Source organism: Hemiscyllium ocellatum, chromosome 3 (genome assembly GCF_020745735.1).
Source record: "Hemiscyllium ocellatum isolate sHemOce1 chromosome 3, sHemOce1.pat.X.cur, whole genome shotgun sequence".
Classification (NCBI taxonomy): domain Eukaryota; kingdom Metazoa; phylum Chordata; class Chondrichthyes; order Orectolobiformes; family Hemiscylliidae; genus Hemiscyllium; species Hemiscyllium ocellatum.
The window spans coordinates 108,735,416-108,757,714 of NC_083403.1; the positions used below are offsets into that span (position 1 = coordinate 108,735,416).

General features: G+C 41.9%; 1 protein-coding gene across 1 annotated transcript in view; it reads right to left on the minus strand.

Moving 5' to 3' along the window:
• The window catches only part of kcnq5a (potassium voltage-gated channel, KQT-like subfamily, member 5a), a 242,651-nt gene that overhangs the window by 15,211 nt on the left and 205,141 nt on the right, over nt 1-22,299 (minus strand). Inside the window, exons 8-12 of the mRNA XM_060854986.1 lie at nt 12,738-12,832; nt 8,716-8,742; nt 7,745-7,801; nt 4,477-4,700; nt 3,749-3,854 (exon numbers count right to left, since the gene is read on the minus strand). Of these exons, the coding sequence (XP_060710969.1) occupies nt 3,749-3,854; nt 4,477-4,700; nt 7,745-7,801; nt 8,716-8,742; nt 12,738-12,832 (509 nt within the window). The remainder of the gene's footprint in view (nt 1-3,748; nt 3,855-4,476; nt 4,701-7,744; nt 7,802-8,715; nt 8,743-12,737; nt 12,833-22,299) is intronic.

Consider the following 22,299-nt stretch of genomic DNA (forward strand, 5'->3'; position numbering starts at 1 on the left):
AAACAGGGTCCAGGATGCACAATCAGATCGGATTCACTGCTTGTCATTCTGAACCGATGCAGCAACACTTTAATTTGTGGTTGACTTAGCAGGGAGAACTAGACTAAATCGTTTTCATTATATAGTATGGCAAAATAAATGATTTCGCACCATAGCATGGAACCATGTTACAGCACAAACAGGGAAAGCAATTTTGGAATTGGAATTTGTAAGACTGGAAATACAAGATGGAGAAAAGGCTTAATTACAACGAGTTCAACTTCTATCTTCATTTGATACAATAATAAAGGAGTTTCTGACTAATTACAACAGTTAATCTTTATCAATGAATTTACAATAGACTATATGAGCTGCAAAAAATTTCACTGATTAAAAGCTTTGCAAACCAAACGTCACCTGTCACTCCCAAACCCTCACCACATCATGTTTCAACTTACGAACATACCACATTCTAGGTTTTTTTTAAATTAAGAAATTTGATTTGCATTATAATGAATCAATACTGTGTTAGATGTTTCCACAGTCTCCCATAGAGATTCTGTTCCATAGATTGACTACTCACTCACTAAAATATTGTTTCCCCAAGTTATTTTGAATTTCTCCTCCTTCAACCGTAAGCCTCTGGTTCTACCATTTTGATGAGATGACACAGCTTGATCTGGTCCATTTATTCAGAACCTTTATGTTTCATTTTGTGTGTTTAATGGCTGCACATTTTAAAGTGAAAAGATCTTAGAGAGAGGTTATATGCGTATGTCAAGTTGTGAGCATGAAGTCTCCTTACAAATGTGTTTTTTTCCAGCATCCCCCTTTCCATTGTAAAAAAATATATAATTTGTTGTCTCAAGTTACCCAATATATAAGGCCAATGAAGAAAAACAGAATGTTCATTCCCGTCAGTCCAATTTTGGTGAGACTGTGCACATGCATTTCATACATAATCTTTAAACCATGTTGATGGTTCGTTTTGGCTATTCATCTGATATCAATTTATTGTTAAGGTGATGTTTCTTCTCTGCAGTGTGTCGATCACCTAGTGAGTGCCTGATTAGGGTAAGGTGCATGTCTTTTAAATTTCTGCTATCTTGATGACTTCCACATTGTGTTGAGTTGCTACGTTGTCCATTTCTGTGACCCAGTACCACCTTAGATGTGAGCTTGCATGGGTGGTCACATTCTGATGACCAAATTAGATAAAAACCATGCAAGGTCGTTCATGAATTCAACAAATCATTGCACCATTTTCACATCTGTTGGTTACTATATTTCTGCTGCAGCTTTCACTTTTTCTGGATCCAGTCTTTTTGTGAAGTGAAAGTCTTTTTGTGGCTCATACATCACCTAAGTTTTTGTCATCAGAAATCTTTAATTGGATCTCCTTCTTGTTCTGCTTCAAGTTAATCTGGCAAGCTCCTCTAGTAGTTGCACTGGATTCTGATTGTTGCTCCCACCAGCTTCTTCCATTGTATCTCCTAGACTCATAGATCATCCACAACAACCTCAACTTCAGAAAGTTACTAACTAGCTCATCTAATCTGCATTAGTATTGCTCTGAAGCAGTGGCAATGACAACTAACAGTTGCAGTAAGTTGTAATTCCTGAATGAAATCCAGAATGTAATTAGAAAACTGCTGTCTTCACCCAGCTTCACGTGCCAGTAATTATTCTTATCATTGAAGGTAGTAAGAACCCCTGTTTTGGCTAATTGTGGCAAAATTTCTTCAGTGGAAAACATGGTGGAGTGGCATATCTTTAAAGCTTAACTGAAATCCTTTGGAGGATGGAGGGCCAGGTAGTGTTGAGGAAGTGGGGAGGTTGCAGCAGGACTTGGACGGGCTAGGAGCATGAGCAGAGAAGTAGCAGATGGAATACAGTATGGAAAGTACAAGGGAATGCACTTTCGTGGGTAAAACAGAGGTGTAGAATATTTTCTAAATGGGGAAAGGCTTCATAAATCTGAAGCACAAAGGGACTTAGGAGTTCTAGTTCAGGATTTTCATAAGGTTAACTTGCAGGTTCAGTTGGCAGTTAGGAAAGCATATGTTGTGTTAGCATTCATTTTGAGAGGGCTAGTGTACAAAAGCAGGAACTCATTGCTGAGACTGTATAAGGCTCTGGTCAGATCGCATTTGGAATATTGTGAGCAATCTTGGGTCCCAATCTAAGGAAGGATGTACTGGTCTTGGAGGCGATTCAGAGGAAGTTTATATGAATGATCCTGGAAACAAAGGGCTTGTCATATGAGGAGAGTTGAGGACTCTGAGTCTGTATTTGATGGAGTTTAGAAGGATATGGGGGGATCTGATTGAAACTTACAGAATACTGAGAAGCCGAGATAAAGTGGTCATGGAGAAGATGTTTCCACTAGTAGAAGAAACTTGGACCCAAGGGCATAGTCTCAGAATGAAATGACAACCCTTTAGAACTGAGAAGAGGAATTTCTTCAGCCATAGGGTGGTGAATCTGTGGAACTCATTGCCACAGAAGGCTGTGGAGGCCAAACCATTGAGTGTCTTTAAGACAGAATACATGAGTTCTTGATTAGTAAAGGGATCCAAGGTTATGGGAAAAAGGTAGGAGCATGGAGTTTGGAAAAAATATCAGCCATGATTGAATGACAGCAGATGTGATGAACCAATACACCTAATTCTGTTCCTATAATTGTATGATCTTATGGACCTGTGCATACTCAGCTTTCATAGATTTTTCAATGAGAACTTGCTGATAAGTTAGTCTGTAGGATTTGTTACTTGCTTGTCCCTTCTTGACCAGGTCTTCTATCTTGTCTTTTTGGCTGAACTGAGGTCAGCTGGAACATTCCTTAAGGCAGATGCTGAGTTAGACACACACTCTCTTCCACTTCGGATGAAACTCACCAGGCAGCCATCCAAGAACTAAAAAGAAACATCTCTGTAATCCTTTAGAATCCTTTCAGCAGTCCAAGGCTAAATGGTCTGCAAAACAATGAACATTTCTTCTGGCCTGCATAGGGTTACTAGAATTTTGACCAGCTTCAGTTGAGATGAGTGGATTTTACTTACTGTTTACGATTTGGACTAGTAGATCATCATTCTTTTCAATACGCTGCGCTCTCAGCTTCATTTAAAATCTTGGGATGAGTATCATTCCCTCATGTACCTCAACCTTACCTTTGAGAGCTTCACTTTTGTGTCATCACATGAACCAGCTTTTGATGTTGGACAATACACTGATGCTTAGCTGTCACCTCACAGTCTTGAGGCTCTGTTTCTGGAGTTCTGGGGATCGTAGGGAGTGGTTTAATCACCATGAAAGACACCCAGGAAAAGCATTCATTCTTGGCTCATATTTCATGTGTCGAGAGTGTGGTGCTGGAAAAGCATAGCAGGCCAGGCAGCATCCAATGAGCAGCAAAACTGATGCTTCAGGCAAAAGCCTTTCATCAGGAATCAGATTCCTGATAAAGGGTTTTTGCCTGAAGCATCAGTTTTCCTGGTCCTTGGATGCTGCCTTGCCTGCTGTGCTTTTCCAGCACCACACTCTCGATTTTGATCTCCAGCATCTGCAGTCCTCACTTTTGCCCCATGGTGTGTTTAATGGCTGCTCATTCTAAAATGAGAATAACTTACAGCTGAGAATGCACGATTATATGGGGTTAGAAGTGTACAGTGTTCTTACAAATGCATTTTTCCACACACTTTAGGATCCCAGCAGATTCCTAAGCAAATTCCAGCACACTACTCATTCAAAAGTGCAAAGGACACTTCACCTGATAGCTCTGATCACTGTCTTGAGAACCGAGGTGAGTTCTTCCATGGAGAACTCACACTGAGCTCCTCGCTCATCAAAACCTTCATCTGTACCAAGAGCAGTGTCTGCAAGAATTGAACAAAAGGTTGGTTTTGTGTGTCACTGCAAAGGCTTGAATTAGAGACACAAGTTTCTCAGATTGAAGTGTTTGATTTCCCCTTTTTGCTAAATAAATAACCAAAGTCAGGCCTTTCACTGTGTTTCACTGTTTTACAAACTTCAGCAAAGAACATTCCCCAGAAAGAGGTCAGATACCCAGTCACAGGGTCAATCTCTCCAAGTCATGGGGTCATCTTTCACATCACCTTCAAACACCTGAACCTGGTGTGATGAGGTGGGTGTAGGATGGGAACATTCTGTGAAACAGTTGATGGCAATTGAACCTCAGACATTCCTTTCACCCTTCCAAGTGTGCTCTGCCCCACACCCACTTCCAATGAGGTTGCTGTCCTTCTCTGCACCACAACCTTCTCAACCCAGGGTCCTACCTCAATCATCCATCTACCCCTAACATCTTACCATTTCTCTGCCCACCCTAGCTCCCACCACTGCCCCCACATTGTTCACTGATTTAATGAGGGGTGTCAGTGATCTTGCCTAGGCCATAGTGAGCCTGCAGTGCTAATTGGAAGCCAAGTGGAGAAGGTCTGGAAAACATGGGTCATGGTCCTGAAATATCTCTCTCACCGTCCGAAATTCCCCGTGACTGACAGCTCTTATAACGGAGTGAAGGTCGGAATCGAGTCCGATCATTGAAGCTCCAACTCTTCTGCATCTTGGTGGGACTAGCCTCTGTAGTTTGGTCATTGCTGGATGACCGTCGGTCTGTCACCAGCGAGGCCTGTCTGCCCTTTACAGCTTGACCCCTGGGGCTGGTCATTCGGACACGCTCCTTAAAACTTAACTTGTGGCTAAACAGGGGAAAGAAAAGGACAATATTATCTCTATAGGCGAAATTTGCCAGATCAATTTAACTTGACATCATTCCCTGAGTCATGATCGCTCACTGTTGACAATTCAATACTTCCTTTCTCAGTCCTTTTCAAAACTCAGGGACGTTTCTCACTGTAGAGAAAAAAGAAGGGAGTACAGTCAAATTAAGTGTGGGAGTAGACAGTCAGTGTAAAGGAGGACTAGAGGAACCTAGAACAAAGAAGAGACAGAGAGATGCAGTGTAAAGGAGGGACTGAAAGACCCAGAGTAAATGGTTAACAGAGCCAGACCAAAATTAAAGGACAGACAGACAGAGACCATGTGTAAAGGAGGACCAGAGAGAGCAACAGTAAAGAATGAATAGAGAGACAGATCAAGAGTAAAGGAAGGACAGAAACCCAGAGTAAAGCAGAGTCCCAGTGTAAAAGATGACCAGAGAGAGAGACCTGGCAGTTGAGGCAGAAACCTCACAATCTTTAAAAAGTACTCGAATGAGCACTTGAAATGTCATAACAGTCAAGGCTATAGGCCAAGTGCTTGAAAGTGGGACTAGTTTAGCTATAGCATAACTTGGCAGTACAGGCTTGATGGACTGATGGGCCTCTTCTGCACTGTATGATTCTATGAGACCTAGAATAAAGGAAGGAATATAAAGATGCAGAGTTACAGAAGGAAGAGTGGGAAGATGTAATGTATGATATAGAGCAGAGTGCAGTGAAACATGGGCGAAATGGAAACCATCACTAACAAAGTAACATTTCCAATTGCATCAGGAGGCACCATAGAAATAAACAAATTAATTCCACATTAAAGTTAATCAGTAGTTCAGCCAAACAAAGGTCTTCTTGCTGTTGATTCAAAAAAGGTTGATAACCAAGCAGTAACAAAGGGGGCTCAGGCTGATGATTAGTACCGAAAAAATCAAAGGCAAATTAGTGGGATGTTTTCAGATATTTAGATTATTAGAAGAAGGGAGTATTTTTTCACAAGGGTGAGTAAACCAGGGATGGTCCATTTAAAAGACAATTGAATAAAAAAAAGACTCAATGTTTGATGAGGATCTGATGAAAGCTTCCTGATGAGTGTGGCCTTTTTTGTGCTAAATTTTAACCTGTCCACTTATCTACCATCAAACATGAACAGTGAAAGGAAATCTGATGATAAAATCTGGTGCATTTCATGCCAAATGCAATGCGTTATGAACATGCAGAATGCGCAGAGGCTTGAAATGGACAAGTGCACTAAACGCTCGCATTCTCTAAAGGGTGTGATCCACTGATACGCTTGTGGAACATCCCTGCAGTTATTGAACATCTCTCACTGAGGTACCATTTTTATATAATTGCACTGATTTTGCAGTTAGCAGTAAGTGATGGGTGAATGGTGCTACCTATGCATCACACTTATTTGTAGTTTTTCTATTGGGTTTTTCACCGGAAGTTGCTGTGATTTGAAACTCATTTTGACATCATCTCTTCTACAGAATCCAAGGATCTGTATGAACAACTGTATCACCTTAATCAATCTGATGGAAGAGTTACAACTGAATAGTGCAGAGTGTGAACTAGTAAGTGTGCATTAGATTTGTTAATTTAATACCAAATCATGTACATAATACGACTAAAGAAATGAGCTTGAAAGAAGAGACAAAGAAAGAATTTGAAAAAGTAAAACTTTCAGCAATAATTAAAATTTGAAGGCTTGAGACTCCCACACTTGTAAATGTTAGTTTTCAATGCCAAATTTTACACTGAATTGGACAAGGTTTAATCTTTTCTGGAGAGCTTATGGTAAAAAAGAGAGGTAAACTCATCATAGTCTTACCAGGCCTTAGAGCTGCTCTTTCATTAGAGAGACATGACTGGTGATGGTATTACCTAAGGGTCACTACACCTCAGGGGAGGGGAGAGTTTGAGAAGGAGAGTCCTTCATAGTAAACTCAGCTGGTGCGGAGATAGAACCCACAATATGGCTTCATTCTGCAATGCGAATCAGCTGTCCTGATGAAGGGCTTATGCCTGAATTGTCGATTCTCCTGCTCCTCGGATGCTGCCAATTCAGCTATCCAACCAACTGAGCTAACAAACCCCATCATACATAGAGCAACTTGGCAGCATTGTGAGTATTTTAATGCTGAGAATGAGGGACTAGCCTGCTAAAGTTCACAGATGAGCAGGGCAACTCAGAAAGTAAGGTCCTCATTTCGGCATTCAACTGCAAGTGTTCGGTTATAGAGTCATAGTGATATACAGCATGGAAACAGACCCTTCAGTCCAATCCATCCATGCCGACCAGATATCCCAACCCAATCTAGTCCCATCTGCCAGCACCCGGCCCATATCCCTCCAAACCCTTCTTATTTATATACCCACCCAAATGCCTCTTAAATGTTGCAATTGTATGACCCTGCTTCTTTTGCTGAAAGGTTTTGAAAACAAAGAACTGATGAAGAGTCATGTAGACTTGAAACATTAGTTTGCTCTCTCTCCATGGATGCTGCCTGACCTGCTGTGATTCCCAGTATATTTTATTTTAAGTAGAAGGTCCTAGCATCTACATTAATTTACTCCCGCTGGAAGTTTCTCTTATATGTATGCTTTAATGAAAAGCGTTGGCCTGATTTTGTGTTAGAAGTAGCCATCAGTTTCACAGCACAGCCCATTTCAAATCAGTTTAATGTTACAACAATCTTACTGAGAGCACCATTCAATAACTGGGGAGGGGGGAAAACATCTTTCCCAACTCTGCATCAAAGAGATAGCAAATGCCAAAGGCCATGCCCAGAAATACAGTGATTAGAGATCTAACGAGAGTACTTCAATATTCGCAAGCACCAAGCAAGGCAATGGGAGTAAAAGAAATGGGGGGGAGGGGGAGGAGAAATGGCAAGCAGAACTAATACCAGAGACAGAGGATTCAGGAAGCTCTGTATGAAAGCCTTAAAAAGGAAAGGACGAAATAACTAATCATGCATTTGCTGTTAGTGACATTCCCAAAGACCATGTGAGCAGATGCTGGATACCTATGTTTCCTGGAGGTGTATATCCTGGAGAGCTTCTGTTTATTATTAAAAAGCTTACTAGGAAGTGAGGGGAAATAGAGCAGCATTTTAAATACTGATCAATGCAAACCTGCAGAAATTAGTAATGCCAATAGCTTGAGTAATCAAATCTGACAGTCACCTCCTCCTATTAAGTAATGGTTCATATACAGTGCAAACTTGGTGTGGAAGATTCTCTTATAAATACTGGTAAGGGAGATTGTACTACAGTTAGTTGATTTTTTTCTATGTCACCTCCGGCAATTACTCTCCAGTTAACATTTCACTGGAGGCATAGTGAGGGGCTTTTGAAGTGACGGGTTATTGTGCATTGTTAAGGTTTTTTGTTCACAATGGGACTCAACAAATAAGCATGAAATTTTACATTGCACAATGTGCATTGTTAGTCAGATGTTCAATTGAGGCTCACTGATTGGAAATGAATAGGGCCAGAGATGCCACTGGGTTAGCCTCACTGGACTGAAACGACACTGGGTGTTATTACACCTCGTGAAGACCATCTTGGTGAGTTGTGCCAGTAATTCACTACACGAGGCACTATTGCTCCTTCCAAGGATTTAGGGTTTGACCATTGGGTATGTTAGATTAAGTTTTGCTCTTGGTGTAGAATCTCAGCAACACAGATTCCAGCCACATGCCTGCAGTGAATTCGTTACAGGGCATATCTGTCGGTTAAATGTAGATTAAACTTTGATTTTAGTTTAAGAAAGCTCACAGTTTTAGAAAGAAAGGAAGGATCGTAAACTGATGCAAAGATGCCCAGTTTCTTTTTACATTCTAAATTTGGAAAGTGTCCTCCCAGTCATTTGGCAATCGTTTAAATCTGAAACTTCCTGTGCTGGTTTGCAATAAGGAGCTGAGAATCTGACTATTAACTTTGCATAGCCTTTGCATAATTTGTACTATTTGGGAAGAAAGGGTAGTGAACAAACCTGCTGAAAGTTTCTCCTTGGTCTCTTCTTCAGTGTTAGTTGGTGAAAGGAAACAGAGTCAGACAGAAAGTATCGGTCATCAAAATAAATAATCAATAATTAAATAATTGAACACGCTGAAAGTCTTATTCTAAAGTGCACAGTCATCTCCTAATTCACACAGACAAAGTGCAGCATTAAGCATCAAGCTGGGAAGGATGATCTAAGTTACATGGATATTAAAAAAGGATAAAGCAGTGAGTCAGGAATAAACACAGCAACTGAGCACTATCCACAACAGGCAGGACAGAGCTGGATACTAGGATATTGCTGGCTGAGGCAAGATTAAAATATGTTGGGGACATATTGTGATCCTGTCCTCTTGGGGAACTGGGGGATACTATCCTGGGAGATAGTATCCCCATTCTGCATTGATCCTGCTTCCCACCTCTCACTTCTACCTTGTCTTTCCTTCCTTCTCCCCCTCCCTCTCTGCATATGTGTGAGTGTGCCTGTCCCATCTCCTACCCAAGAGTGTCACTCCCTCCTCTTGCTCCTACTGAAAGAATTGGGTCGGTATCTTAAACTCAGGTAGAGAGAGGACAATTGAAGAGAAACAGCAAGCTTCACATCCAAAGCTGACAGGATCCAATCACATTCTGTGTCTCACCTAATCTGCTGAGATTGGCACAGCTGTGTTGGGATTTCAACTGTTTATGCTTCAAAAGGCACATATATCAGGAGATCTCTCAGAGCACCTGATCATAGACCGGGTTCACAGAGAAGCTCATTGTCCCATTAAATATTCACAAGCGACGTACAGCTCGGAATATAGCTCTCAATACTGTCCAGTTAAACATTCCCTGGATAGATGCAGCATTTGCTTAGTTATAGAGACAAGCTCTCTGAAACACTCCCAGAGCAAGTACTTTACAGGAGATGACCCCCTCTGCATTGTCTTATTGAATACTTCCTGAGCAGGCATAGTCGGATCAGTTGCAGAGTAAAGCCTCTGCTATGTTATCCATTCAAATATTCCCAGAGCAGGTACAGCACAAGTGTGATACAGAGTAAACATCCCTCTACACTGTCCTATCAAATATTCTAAGGACAGGTACAAGATGTATGTGATACAATGTAAAGTGCATTCTACACTGTTCTGTGGAACACTCCTAGTGCAGGTTAAGTGTAGGTTAGATACAGAGTGTAGCTCCCTCTGTCTATTTTTTCTTATTTGTATAAAAGTGTGGCATGGTAGCTCAGTGGTTAGCACTGCTGCCTCTCAGTGCCATGGACCTGAGTTCGATTCCAGTTGGATGACTGTTTGTGTGGAGTTTGCACCTTCTCCCCAAGTCTGTGTGGGTTCCTCTGGGTGCCCTCACTGTCCAATGTTATGCAGGTTAGGTGAATTGGCCATGCTAAATTGCCCATAGTGTTCAGGGATGTGTAGGTTAGGTGCATTAGTCAGTGGTAAAGATAGATAATAGGGTAAGGGAATGGGTCTGGGTGGGTTACTCTTTGGAAGGTCAGTGTGGACTTGTTGGGCCAAATGGCCAGTTTTCACACTGTCAGGATTCTATGATTCTATTGTCCACTCAAATACTTCCAAGACAGGTACACCACAAGTTACACACAGACAGATGAGATCTAGCAGCTGGAAACATGGCCATCAATAGTAGAATTGTATTCAACCACAATCTGTAATCTCACTGCCTTGCATATTCTCCATTCTACAATTACCATAAGCCAGGCGATCATTGAATCATACAGTACAGAACAAGATCCTTATCCATTGAGTCTATACTGCTAAAGCTGTTCTAAATCTATACTCATCCCAATTTTCAGCAGTTGGCCTATAGCCTTGAATATTCTGACATTTCAAGTGCTCACCTAAGTACTTTTTGAAGTTTAAGCGTTTCCTACTTCAACTACCCTCTCAGAATTACATTCTAGACAACTACCACAGTTTTTACTCAAATCCCCTCTGAACCTTCCTCCTTTCACTTAAAAATTATGCCCCCTTGCTGCTCATATTTCAAATATCAGGAACAGCTGCTTTCTATTCACCTTGTCCCTGCCCCTCATGATCTTATATATCTCTACCAGGCCCTCCCTTTAGCTTTCTCTGCTCCAAAGAAGACAACTTGAGTTTATCCAGCCTCTCTTCAGCACTAAAGTGCTCTGGTTTAATGAAGAATGCAGGAAGGCACACCATAAACAGTACCAGGTTGACCTAAAAGTGAGGTGTCAACCTCATGAAGCTACAACAAAGAGCTACTTGCATGCCAAATAGCTGCATGTGACATACAAAGCTTGTGATGGCATAACCAATAGATCAAATCTAAGCTCTGCAGTCTTGCCACATCCAGAGGTGATTAGTGATGATTAATTAGACAACTAACCAGAAGAGAGGAATTCACAAATAGACCTGTCCCACCTGTCAATCTTCCTTCCCACCTATCCACTCCACCCTCCTCTCTGACCTATCACCTTCACCCCCACGTCCATTCACCTCCTGCACTCTCAGCTCTGCTCTCTGTAGCCCTACCCCCCTCCCATTTATCTCACCACTCCCAAGGCTCTCAGCTTCATTCCTAATGACGGGCTTTTGCCCAAAATGTTGATTTTCCTGCCCTTTGGACGCTGCCTGACCGGCTGTGCTTTTCTAGCACCACTCTAATCTTGACACCCAACACATCTGTATAGATGATAAGGCTGAAGAATTTGCAACAGTCTTCACCTTATATGATATTAAGAAATGATAGAGGGCACTGCATACTGTAAAGGTTATGGGCCCTCACAAAATTCTAGAAACTGTATTAAAGGCATATGCTTCTTGACCAGACCTGAGTTAGACTGGCCATAAAAACACTGTGGCTGCAACAGCAGGTCAGAGGCTACGAATTCTGAGATGAGTAACCCATCTCCTGTTTTCGCTCTGCCATATACAAGATATAAATCAGGAGAGTGTTATCATACCTTCCACTTGCCTCAAAGATTGCAGTTTCAACAACACTCAAGAAGCTCAACATTATTCAGGACAAAGCAGTCTGTTTGATCAATACCCCTTTAACCACCTTCAACATTCACTCTCTCCACCATAAGTGGACAGTGGCAGCAGCGTATCATCTACAAAGTGCATTGCAGCACTCACTAAGGCTTCTTTGACAGCACATTCCAAATCTGCAACTTCCCACTTGGGAGGGTAAAGGTAGCAGATACATGGGAACGCCAGGACATGCAATTCTCCTCAAAGACACTCACCATCCTGACTTGGAACTACAACATCATTCCTTTATCATCACTTTAATCAAATTCCTGGAACTTCCTTCCCAACAGCGTTGTGAATGCATTTACTTGGCATAAACCGCTGCAGTTCAAGAAGGCAGATCACGACCACATCTTCAATGGTCACAAATGGTAGCTAAGTCAGCGATGACCACATTCATGAACAAATTTCTTTTAAAAACTGCTGGGGCAGGTATAATGCAGGTTAGATACATGGTAAAGGATGCTTTATAGAATCCTTAGAAATATTCCCAAGGCAGTTAAAGCACAGGTTCGATATTCAGTTAAGGTCCCTTTACAATATCCTGTTAAACTGTTCCAAGGTAGGTGCAATGCCTTAGATCCCACATAGTCTCTGTGTACCACAATCTGTATTTACTGGACCTTGCATTATGGCCCATGCAAGTAACCAAATTAAAGTAGCTAATTCATATGAAGCTGTGAAATGCAGATAAGTGCAAAACAACTTCAATTTTTGAGAATAAGATTTTGTGTACACTTTAACATTTTAAAAAACTAAAGCAGCCTTTGTTCAAGAAGTTTATGAAGGTCTGAAAATGTGCTTTTCCACACTTTGTTTTCAGTGCTGTCAATCTCTTATCTCTTAAAAGTAACTGGATCCTCTCACTGAATGATGTGACAGCTGTGATTCTCTCGAGAACAGAGAAGGAAACAGCTTCAAAATGTGGGATGCAACTAAAAGCCATAACACAAGATATCAAAGTGACAACATCAGCCGCCAGTTTTGTATCTACTTTGCAGGGCTGCAGATATGCAAGGTGTTCAAGTATGGCTTCCAGGTTGCTATGGAAACCGAGACCCCATCAGCTGCATAACTATGCCACACATACTACGTGCAGATTTTATTATATTTAAAGATATCAAGCAAGGAGAGGGAAAGGGGGAAAAGAAATGAAACAAAAATGGAAAAAGCAAGTTAGTAAAAAGGATCCAAGTGAATGGTGCGTTCATGATCAAAGCACTTGATACATGCCTGAGTGGAGACAGGACACTCTCATAAAATCGCCAGGTGGCCACCAGGTATGTGCGGCTACCATCGGTGGAGTACAACCGCCAAGCAGCCTAAAGTCAAAAGGGAGGTGGTGGAGAGGGAAGGTAAAAGGTACAAATACCCATGTAAAATCAGCAAGTAAAACAGGGTGAAAGAAACACAGTAAATACATCGAATGACATTTTCTTTCCTTTCAGCCAAGTTTTGACGTAATAAATCTGTTATGGGGTGGGAAAGTGGCAGGCATTCAATCCAGTCTGTTACTCACAGGCTCCAATTCTCCAGATCCACAAGAAATGTTAAAATCGGCGAATCAGACCGCTTTGTTAAACCTCAAACAATTAAATGATAAAGAGAGGAGAGCATATTGGCTGATTTCAGAACAGTATCTCAAATATTGACCTGGTGTTATGAATATGTTTGTCATAGATGCATATAGAACAGGATCTCTATCACAACACTGGATGACACTGAGCCATTCACTAACTGCTATTGTTCTGTTTTTGCAATGATTGAACTTCTCTCCAACAATAAACAACTAATTCAAATTTCGTGCATGTTTAAAAGAGAGATCAGGGCTGGATACAAAAGGAACAAAACAAAATTAAGTAAGAGAGATTGTGTGGAATTTTATGCTCCACACTCCCATCTGGCAATGGTGTTGAGTCTATTGCCTACACACCCCCTTTGGAGTTTTGCCAGTGTTGGTGGGGGGGGGGGGCGATGTTGGATGACCCCTCAACCTTTGAGCCAATTGAAGCTCTAATTTGGCCAATTAATAGCTGTTTAAGGCCCTCAATCTCTTCCTGCTTCAGAACAGGGCTGGGAGTAGGTTGGTGAAGAGCTGGTGGGATTAGGCTTTTATAGGGGCTTCCATGGGTAAACCTCCTGGTCAGGTACTGTATGCTCAATGGACAGACCTGTCCATCTGCGTGAACCCCCCCCCAACAACAGGGAGTTCCTCCCTGACATCCTGTTGGTGATCCCACCAGAGGTATGACTGACTGCAATGGATCAAACTCCTTTCTAACCTGGTCCCTGCTGGAAATGGACAGTTGTTGTCAGCTGAATGGTTGTCAGCTCTTGGGAGCTGGGATTTCCTTGCAGATGGGAATGGAGGTCCTGCCAATTAACAGCCTGATAACCATAAAATCTTTTGGGACATACCTGGCGAGCGGTCAGAGGCTTGGACCTGGCTTTTAAGCGGAGGGGAGGAGAGAGAAGGGGCACAGGAGTCGGTGTCCCTGTCTCCGTGTAAACATTCAGCCTATTTGGTAGCTGATGTTATTCAAACTGTGGGTTGGTAAATCAAAGGAAAGTTGTTGGTTAACTTGTATTTGCTTTGGTCTCAGTTGGTTTTGTGTTGATGGTGGAACATTGGAATAGGAGGAGGGAATTCAGCTCCTGAAGCCTGTTTGGTAGCTCAGCTCCTGAATGTCTGAGATGTAACTTATGAGACTATGCCTGTGGTTGTAGATTTCCCCACCAGAGGGAATTGTTACCTTCCCTCTAATTTCCCAAAACATGTTTAACATCTCAATCTGTTAATTTTCCAAACTCAGGTGAAACTAATCCTAATCTATCCAACCATTCCTCATAATGTAACTCCTGGCCTTCTCTCCTTGACTGTGTGATGATCATTTCTGACATCATCTGTCCTTTCTGAATCCCAATCCAGCTTCACTACATAACAATAAAAGCTAAAACAAAACTTGGCAATAAATCTCAGCTATTTTTTGGGCTTCATGTTGGCAGCTTCCGTTCTCATTCTCCAATCAGCAGTATCTATTCATGAAGGAATAATTTATAAAGGTTAACATATGAGGAATGAGCTGCTGTGTCTTGTCTGTTGAGGGAGTCCCTGTGGAACACTGCTATTAATTGCTCACAGCAGGTCAGACAATACCTGTACCAAGGACGTTGATTAATTAAGATAATTTTATTCATTTTCAGAATAATTTTGCTGAAGCCCTGTCTTTATTCTTTCACAAGCTGAATAATGTTTCGTTATGAGTCACAGTTCTAACTGAATAGCAGGGTGACACGTAGAGGTAAGTACAGGTAAGTTCAGAAAGACACCTTTCTCCCTCTCTATTAGCGAGACATCTGGTTATGTAACTTCTGGAACACCACTTCAAAAAGCATTCTGTAAGGTAAGAAGGGATATGTCCCTAAACTGAACTTTGAGAAATCTTGATGCTAGTGTAATGAGCCTGTGATGTGGAGATACTGGTGTTGGACTGGAATAGACAAAGTCAAAAGTCACGTGACACCAGGTTATAGTCCAACAGGTTTATTCACATCCTTCATCACCTGATGTTGTGACCTTTGAGCGTGTAATGAACCATCCTTGCCAAATAATGTGTCATCTTGTAAACTACATAAAAGTCAGAAGACATTAAAAAGTGAAATTAGGCTAGTTAATATCCCAAAAGATTTTATTTTCCCTGAGGAATTTAATCCCTATGAGTTCAAACATGAAACTAATAAGTGTCTTTAAACAGAAGATGTTCAAAAGCAAAATTCTAGACAATTCACATTCTAATAAATTCTTTGTCATTAAATGGTTCACAATAAATGCAGATGATAAAGTTTCTTGTACTCAGAGAACAATTGGTGCAATGTCTTACTCAGCCTCAACTCTCAAGCTCTCTCAGTCATCTTGTATTCCAAGCTAAAACTGAAAGAACTGCAGATGCTGGAATCCAAAACAGAAATTTGGCGAAATATCTCAGCGTATCTCGCAACATCTGTGGAGAGAAATCAGAGTTAATGTTTTGGGCCCGGTGACCCTTCACTCGCCCTGAAACATTAACTCTGATTTCTCTCCACAGATTCTGCCAGACCTGCTGAGATTTCCCAGCAATGTTTGCATTGGTTTCTATACTCCAAGGTACTGTGCAAGTCTGGGTACTTCAACCATTTTTAAAGTCTCATCAATCAAAATCATTATTTCAACAAATGGTTACATTACTGTCTCCAATCTGTTTTCAGTTTTGTGGATTGACCTGCAGAGAAGGGATCAATGGGTAAAAACACAGCACGGAGATCCTTTTACTCCAGGGCAGCAACTAAACTATCAACACCTCAGGTAGGCCACTTTAAAAACAGACAAATGCTAGATGATCTACAGTTGATCATCTAGATGCGTGTTGATGTCGTAAATAGTGAAAAATTGAGTTAAGGGATTGACATAGTTTCTACAAACTTTCTTTCACTGTACTTTAGTTTCTATCTACTTGTTGCTTAAATGTTTCTACACAAATTAATTAGACAAGTGACTGACCTGCTCTCCAGTTTTAAACATTGTTGCTGTAGGAGAACATCGTGATTGGGACCAGGGCCAGGTGGACCGCATTGAATATGAGATCTTTGACTGGGGTTATTAACGTCTTAATCAAGGAGCCCTGGCTAACAGATGTAAACAGGAGATTCAGAGTCTCTTCATTCTAGCAACTGGCTCTGAGCTGGCTGGTCAGAGTCCATGTACAAATCACGTGTAAATAAAGGCTGTCTTAGTGATGGGATACTGGCTTCTGGGCTGCTATTTCGGGGATTATGGCTAGCTCAAGAACCCTTTGGTCCAACCCGTCCATGCCAACCAGATATTCCAACCCATTCCAGTCCCACCTGCCAGCACCCGGCCCATATCCCCCTAAAACCTTTCCTATTCATATACCCATCCAAATGCTTCTTAAATGTTGCAATTGTACCAGCCTCCACCAGTTCCTCTGGCAGCTAATTCCATACATGTACCACCCTCTATGTGAAAATGTTGCCCCATAGGTCTCTTTTATATCTTTCTCCTCTCACCCTAACCCTATGCCCTCTAGTTCTGGACTCCTTGACCAGGGAAAAGACTTTGCCTATTTACCCTATCCATGCCCCTCATGATTTTGTAAACCTCTATAAGGTCACTGCTCAGCCTCCGACACTCCAGGGAAAACAGCCCCAGCCTGCTCAGCTGTAGCTGAGATCCTCCAACCCTGGCAACATCCTTGTAAATCTTTTCTGAACCCTTTCAAGTTTCACAACATCTTTCCGATAGGAAGGAGACCAGAATTACATGCAATATTCCAACAGTGGCCTAACCAATGTCCTGTACAGCTGCAACATGACTTCCCAACTCCTGTACTCAATATTCTGACCAATAAAGGAAAGCATACCAAACGCCTTCTTCACTATCCTATCTACCTGTGACTCCATTTTCAAGGAGCTATGAACCTGTACTCCAAGGTCTCTTTGTTCAGCAACACTCCTTAGGATCTTACCATTAAGTGTATAAGTCCTGCTAAGATTTGCTTTCCCAAAATGCAGCACCTCACATTTGTCTGAATTAAACTCCATCTGCCACTTCTCAGCCCATTGGCCCATCTGGTCCAGATCCTGTTGTAATCTGAGGTAACCCTCTTTGCTGTCCACTATACCTCCAATTTTGGTGTCATCTGCAAACTTACTAACTGTACCTCTTATGCTCACATCCAAATCATTTATGTAAATGACAAAAAGTAGAGGACCCAGCACCGATCCTTGTGGCACTCCACTGGTCACAGGCCTCCAGTCTGAAAAACAACCCTCCATCAATGTGGGCGGCACGGTGGCACAGTGGTTAGCACTGCTGCCTCACAGCGCCTGAAGACCCGTGTTCAATTCCCGACTCAGGCGACTGACTGTGTGGAGTTTGCACGTTCTCCCCGTGTCTGCGTGGGTTTCCTCCGGGTGCTCCGGTTTCCTCCCACAGTCCAAAGATGTGCGGGTCAGGTGAATTGGCCATGCTAAATTGCCCATAGTGTTAGGTAAGGGGTAATGTAGGGGTATGGGTGGGTTTCGCTTCGGCGGGTCGGTGTGGACTTGTTGGGCCGAAGGGCCTGTTTCCACACTGTAAGTCTAATCTAATCTAAGTCTAATCTAATCTAATCACCACCCTCTGTCTTCTACTTTGAGCCAGTTCTCTATCCAAATGGCTAGTTCTCCCTGTATTCTTTGAGATTTAACCTTGCTAATCAGTCTCCCATGGGGAACCTTGTCAAATGCCTTACTGAAGTCCATATAGATCAAATCTACCACTCTGCCCTCATCAATCCTCTTTGTTACTTCCTCAAAAAACTCAATCAAGTTTGTGAGACATGATTTCCCACACACAAAGCCATGTTGACTGTCCCTAATCAGTCCTTGCCTTTCCAAATACAGGTACGTCCTGTCCCTCAGGATTCCCTCCAACAACTTGCCCACCACCAATGTCAGGCTCACCGGTCTATAGAAACCTGGCTTGTTCTTACCACCCTTCTTAAACAGTGGCACCACATTAGCCAATCTCCAGTCTTCCGGCACCTCACCTGTGACTATCGATGATACAAATATCTCAGCAAGGGGCCCAACAATCACGTCTCTAGCTTCCCACAGAGTTCTCGGGTACACCCGATCAGGTCCTGGGGATTTATCCACCTTTACCCATTTCAAGACATCCAGCACTTCCTCCTCTGTAATATGGACATTTTGCAAGATGTCACCATCTATTTCCCTGCAGGCTATATCTTCAACATCCTTTTCCATAGTAAATATTGATGCAAAATGCTAATTTAATATCCCCCCCATTTTCTGCAGCTCCACACAAAGGCTGCCTTGCTGATCTTTGAGGGGCCCTATTCTCTCCCTAGTTACCTATTTGTCCTTAATGTATTTGTAAAAACTCTTTGGATTCTCCTTAATTGTATTTGCCAAAGCTATTTCATGTCCCCTTTTTGCCCTCCTGATTTCCCTCTTAAGTAAATTCCTACTGCCTTTATACTCTTCTAAGGATTCACTCAATCTATCCTGTCTATGTCTTACATATGCTTCCTTCTTTTTCTTAACCAAACCCTCAATTTCTTTATTTGGAGGTGCTGGTGTTGGACTGGGATGTAAAAAGTTAAAAATCACACAACACCAGGTTATGGTCCAACAGGTTTAATTGGAAGCACACTAGCTTTCGGAGAGACACTCCTTCATCAGGAGCTTCGCTCCGAAAGCTAGTGTGCTTCCAATTAAACCTGTTGGACCATAACCTGGTGTTGTGTGATTTTTAACTCAATTTCTTTAGTCATCCAGCATTCCCTATACCTACCTTTCACCCTGACAGGAATATACATTCTCTGGATTGTCATTATCTTATTTCCTAAGGCTTCCCATTTCCCAGTCGTCCCTTTACCTGCGGAAATCTGCCTCCAATCAGCTTTCAAAAGTTCTTGCCTACTACCATCAAAATCAGCCTTTCTCTAATTTAGAACTTCAACTTTTAGATCTGGCCTATTCTTTTCCATCATTATTTTAAATCAAATAGAATTATGGTCGCTGGCCCCAAAGTGCTCCTCCACTGACACCTCAGTCATCTGCCCTGCCTTAGTTCCCAAGAGTAAGTCATGTTTTGCACCTTCTCTAGTTAGTACATTCTCTTACTGAATCAGAAAATAGTCTTGTACACACTTAACAAATTCCTCTCCATCTAAACCCTTAACACTATGGCAGTCCCAGTCTATGTTTGGAAAGTTAAAATCCCCTACCATAACCACACTATTATTCTTACAGATAGCTGAGATCTCCTTACAAGTTTGTTTCTCAATTTCCCTCTGACTATTAGAAGGTCAATAATACAATCCCAATAAGGTTATCATCCTTTTCTTACTTCTCAGTTCCACCCAAATAACTTACCTGGATGTATTTCTGGGAATATCCTCCCTCAGCACAGCTGTAATGCTATCCCTTATCAAAAATCCACCCTGTCCTCTATTGCCTCCCTTTCTATCCTTCCTGTAGCATTTGTATCCGGAACATTAAGCTACCAGTCTTGCCCATCTCTGAGCCATGATTCTGCAATTGCTATGATATCCCAGTCCCATGTTCCTAACCATGCCCTGAGTTCATCTGCCTTCCCTATTAGGCCCCTTGCATTGAAATAAATGCAGTTTAATTTATTAGTCCTACCTTGTCCCTGCCTGCTCTGACTGTTTGACTCACTTCTGTTCTCAACTGTACCAGTCTCAGATTGATCTCTTTCTTCACTATCTCCCTGGGTCTCACCCCCCCACCCCGCTTCCCCACCCCACACACGCCCCCCCCCCCCCCCCCCCCCCCCCCCCGTTAGTAGTTTAAATCCTCCAGAGCAGTTCTCGCAAATTTCCCTGCCATTCCTTGAGTCCCCTTCCAATTTAGGTGCAATCCATCCTTCTTGTACATGTCACTTCTACCCCAAAAGAGATTCCAATGATCCAAAAATGTGAATCCTTCTCCCATACACCAGCTCCTCAGCCATGCATTCATCTGCTCTATCCTCCTATTCCTGCCCTCACTAGCTTGTAGCACCGGGAGTAATCCAGATATTACTACTCTCGAAGACTCCTTTTTTGAATTTCTGCATAACTCCCTGTAATCTCCCTTCAGAACCTCAATCTTTTCTCTTCCTATGTCGTTGGTTCCAGTGTGGACAATGACCTCTTGCTGGCCTCTCTCCCCCATGAGAACATTCTGCACCCTCTTTGAGATAACCTCCGAGACATTTGGACCGAAGACATCCAGAATGTAAAGAGATGATCAGACTGAAAGAGTAAAACAAGCTCATGTTTCAGTGCTTGTTTCCAGATCTCTGTGAAAGTCAAACCATCTGGGACCGCTGATACTAATTAGTTAATCTGCAGAATGGGAAACAGAGTTCAATTTGGGCTAGGAGGATATTTGGAGAAAGAATTTACTCATTGCTTCAAATCAACAATTGATAATTGTAACAGGACAGAAAAACACTCACAGCAATTGTTGATATTGTTGTGACATTAATGCGATTTTACTTAATTTTCTTTGAAGAACATTAGAAAGAAGAAATCACCAAATGATAGAGTAAAGTTTAAAAATTAACAGTCGATAATTTATCTTTCATATTCAGCACTGCCAATAATGAACAAACATCTGAAGCAGGATCAGAAGTAGGTTATTCAGCCTCTTGAGCCTTTTCTGCTATTAAATAAGGCCATGACTGATCTACTTGTGTTTCAAATTCCATATTCCAATCTACCCTCAATAACCCTTGATCTCATAATCTAGCAAGAATCTATCCAGGTCTGTCTTAAAAATATTTAATGACCTGTCTTCCGAAGGAAAGAGTTCTAAAATTGCAGAACAATCTGACAGTTACAATTTCATCTAGTTTCTGTCCTAAAAAGGTGATCCTCTAATTTCTAAACAGTGTCCCTTAGTTCTGGACTCATCCACAAGAGGAAACATCCTTTTTATGTCCACTTTGTCAAGACCATTCAGGATTTTATACACTTCATTTTACCACCTTAATAAACACCAGTGGAAACAAGTTCAGTCTGTTCAAGCTTTCCTCATAAGACAACCCATTGATTCCAGGTATCAAACCTCCTCTGAACTGCCTCCAAAGCATTGTCATCCTTTCCTAAAGAAGGAATCCAAAACTGCACATTCCATTTGAGAGATGGTCTTATGAATGCCTTGCATAGCTAAAGCAGAACATCCTTACTTTAATGTTCCACTCCTCTCATAATACATGAAATACAAAGCCCAGAAGATAAACTTCATTTTGTTGCAATTGAAGAATATTGTTGGGACTGAAAAGAAACGCTTTTGAATAAAACATTTCACACTCAACTTTTGCCTAACTCAGTAATACAGGAGATAGAATTTAATGTTTGTGGCGGTGGGTCCATCATCAGCTGGACAGCACACCTCGGCCATTCCAAACCCCGAGATCTGATTTATTGCCACTCGGGCACTTACCTGGTCCTTGTTATTCTCAGGAAACTCTCTGCCTCTGAGAGCTGCAAGCCAATCAGAATCTGGCTGCTATGCAGTTCCATTAACACTGGTAGCTACTGCTGGTACTACAGGTAGCCGAGACCACAGACTTGTCACTGGAGCTTGCAGTGTCAGGGAAATGGTGGTGAGGAGTCAGGAAGGTAATGAGTTCTCCATCCTGCACCCTCTTGCCCGATTAAATGGACCACCCAGCCTCCAGGGCAGAAAACAATTCTGTTGTTATGTGTATCTCAATGTGTGACTGCATATGAGGATCTGTGTCAAAACATAGTCACAGGAGAAGACCATTTAACCTCATATGCCTGTTCAATTAGATCAAAGCTGACCTATGACCTCACTCCATAGATGGCTTTTGCATCATCTTCCTTCCTTCATATTTTGGTTAACAAAAGGCTTCACCAAATGTCCTTGTAGAAGTGATTTCTAACTTCACTCCTACCATTTCTGGCTCTAGATTTCAAACTGTATCATGTAGTCCTGATTTCCCCAACCAGTAGAAA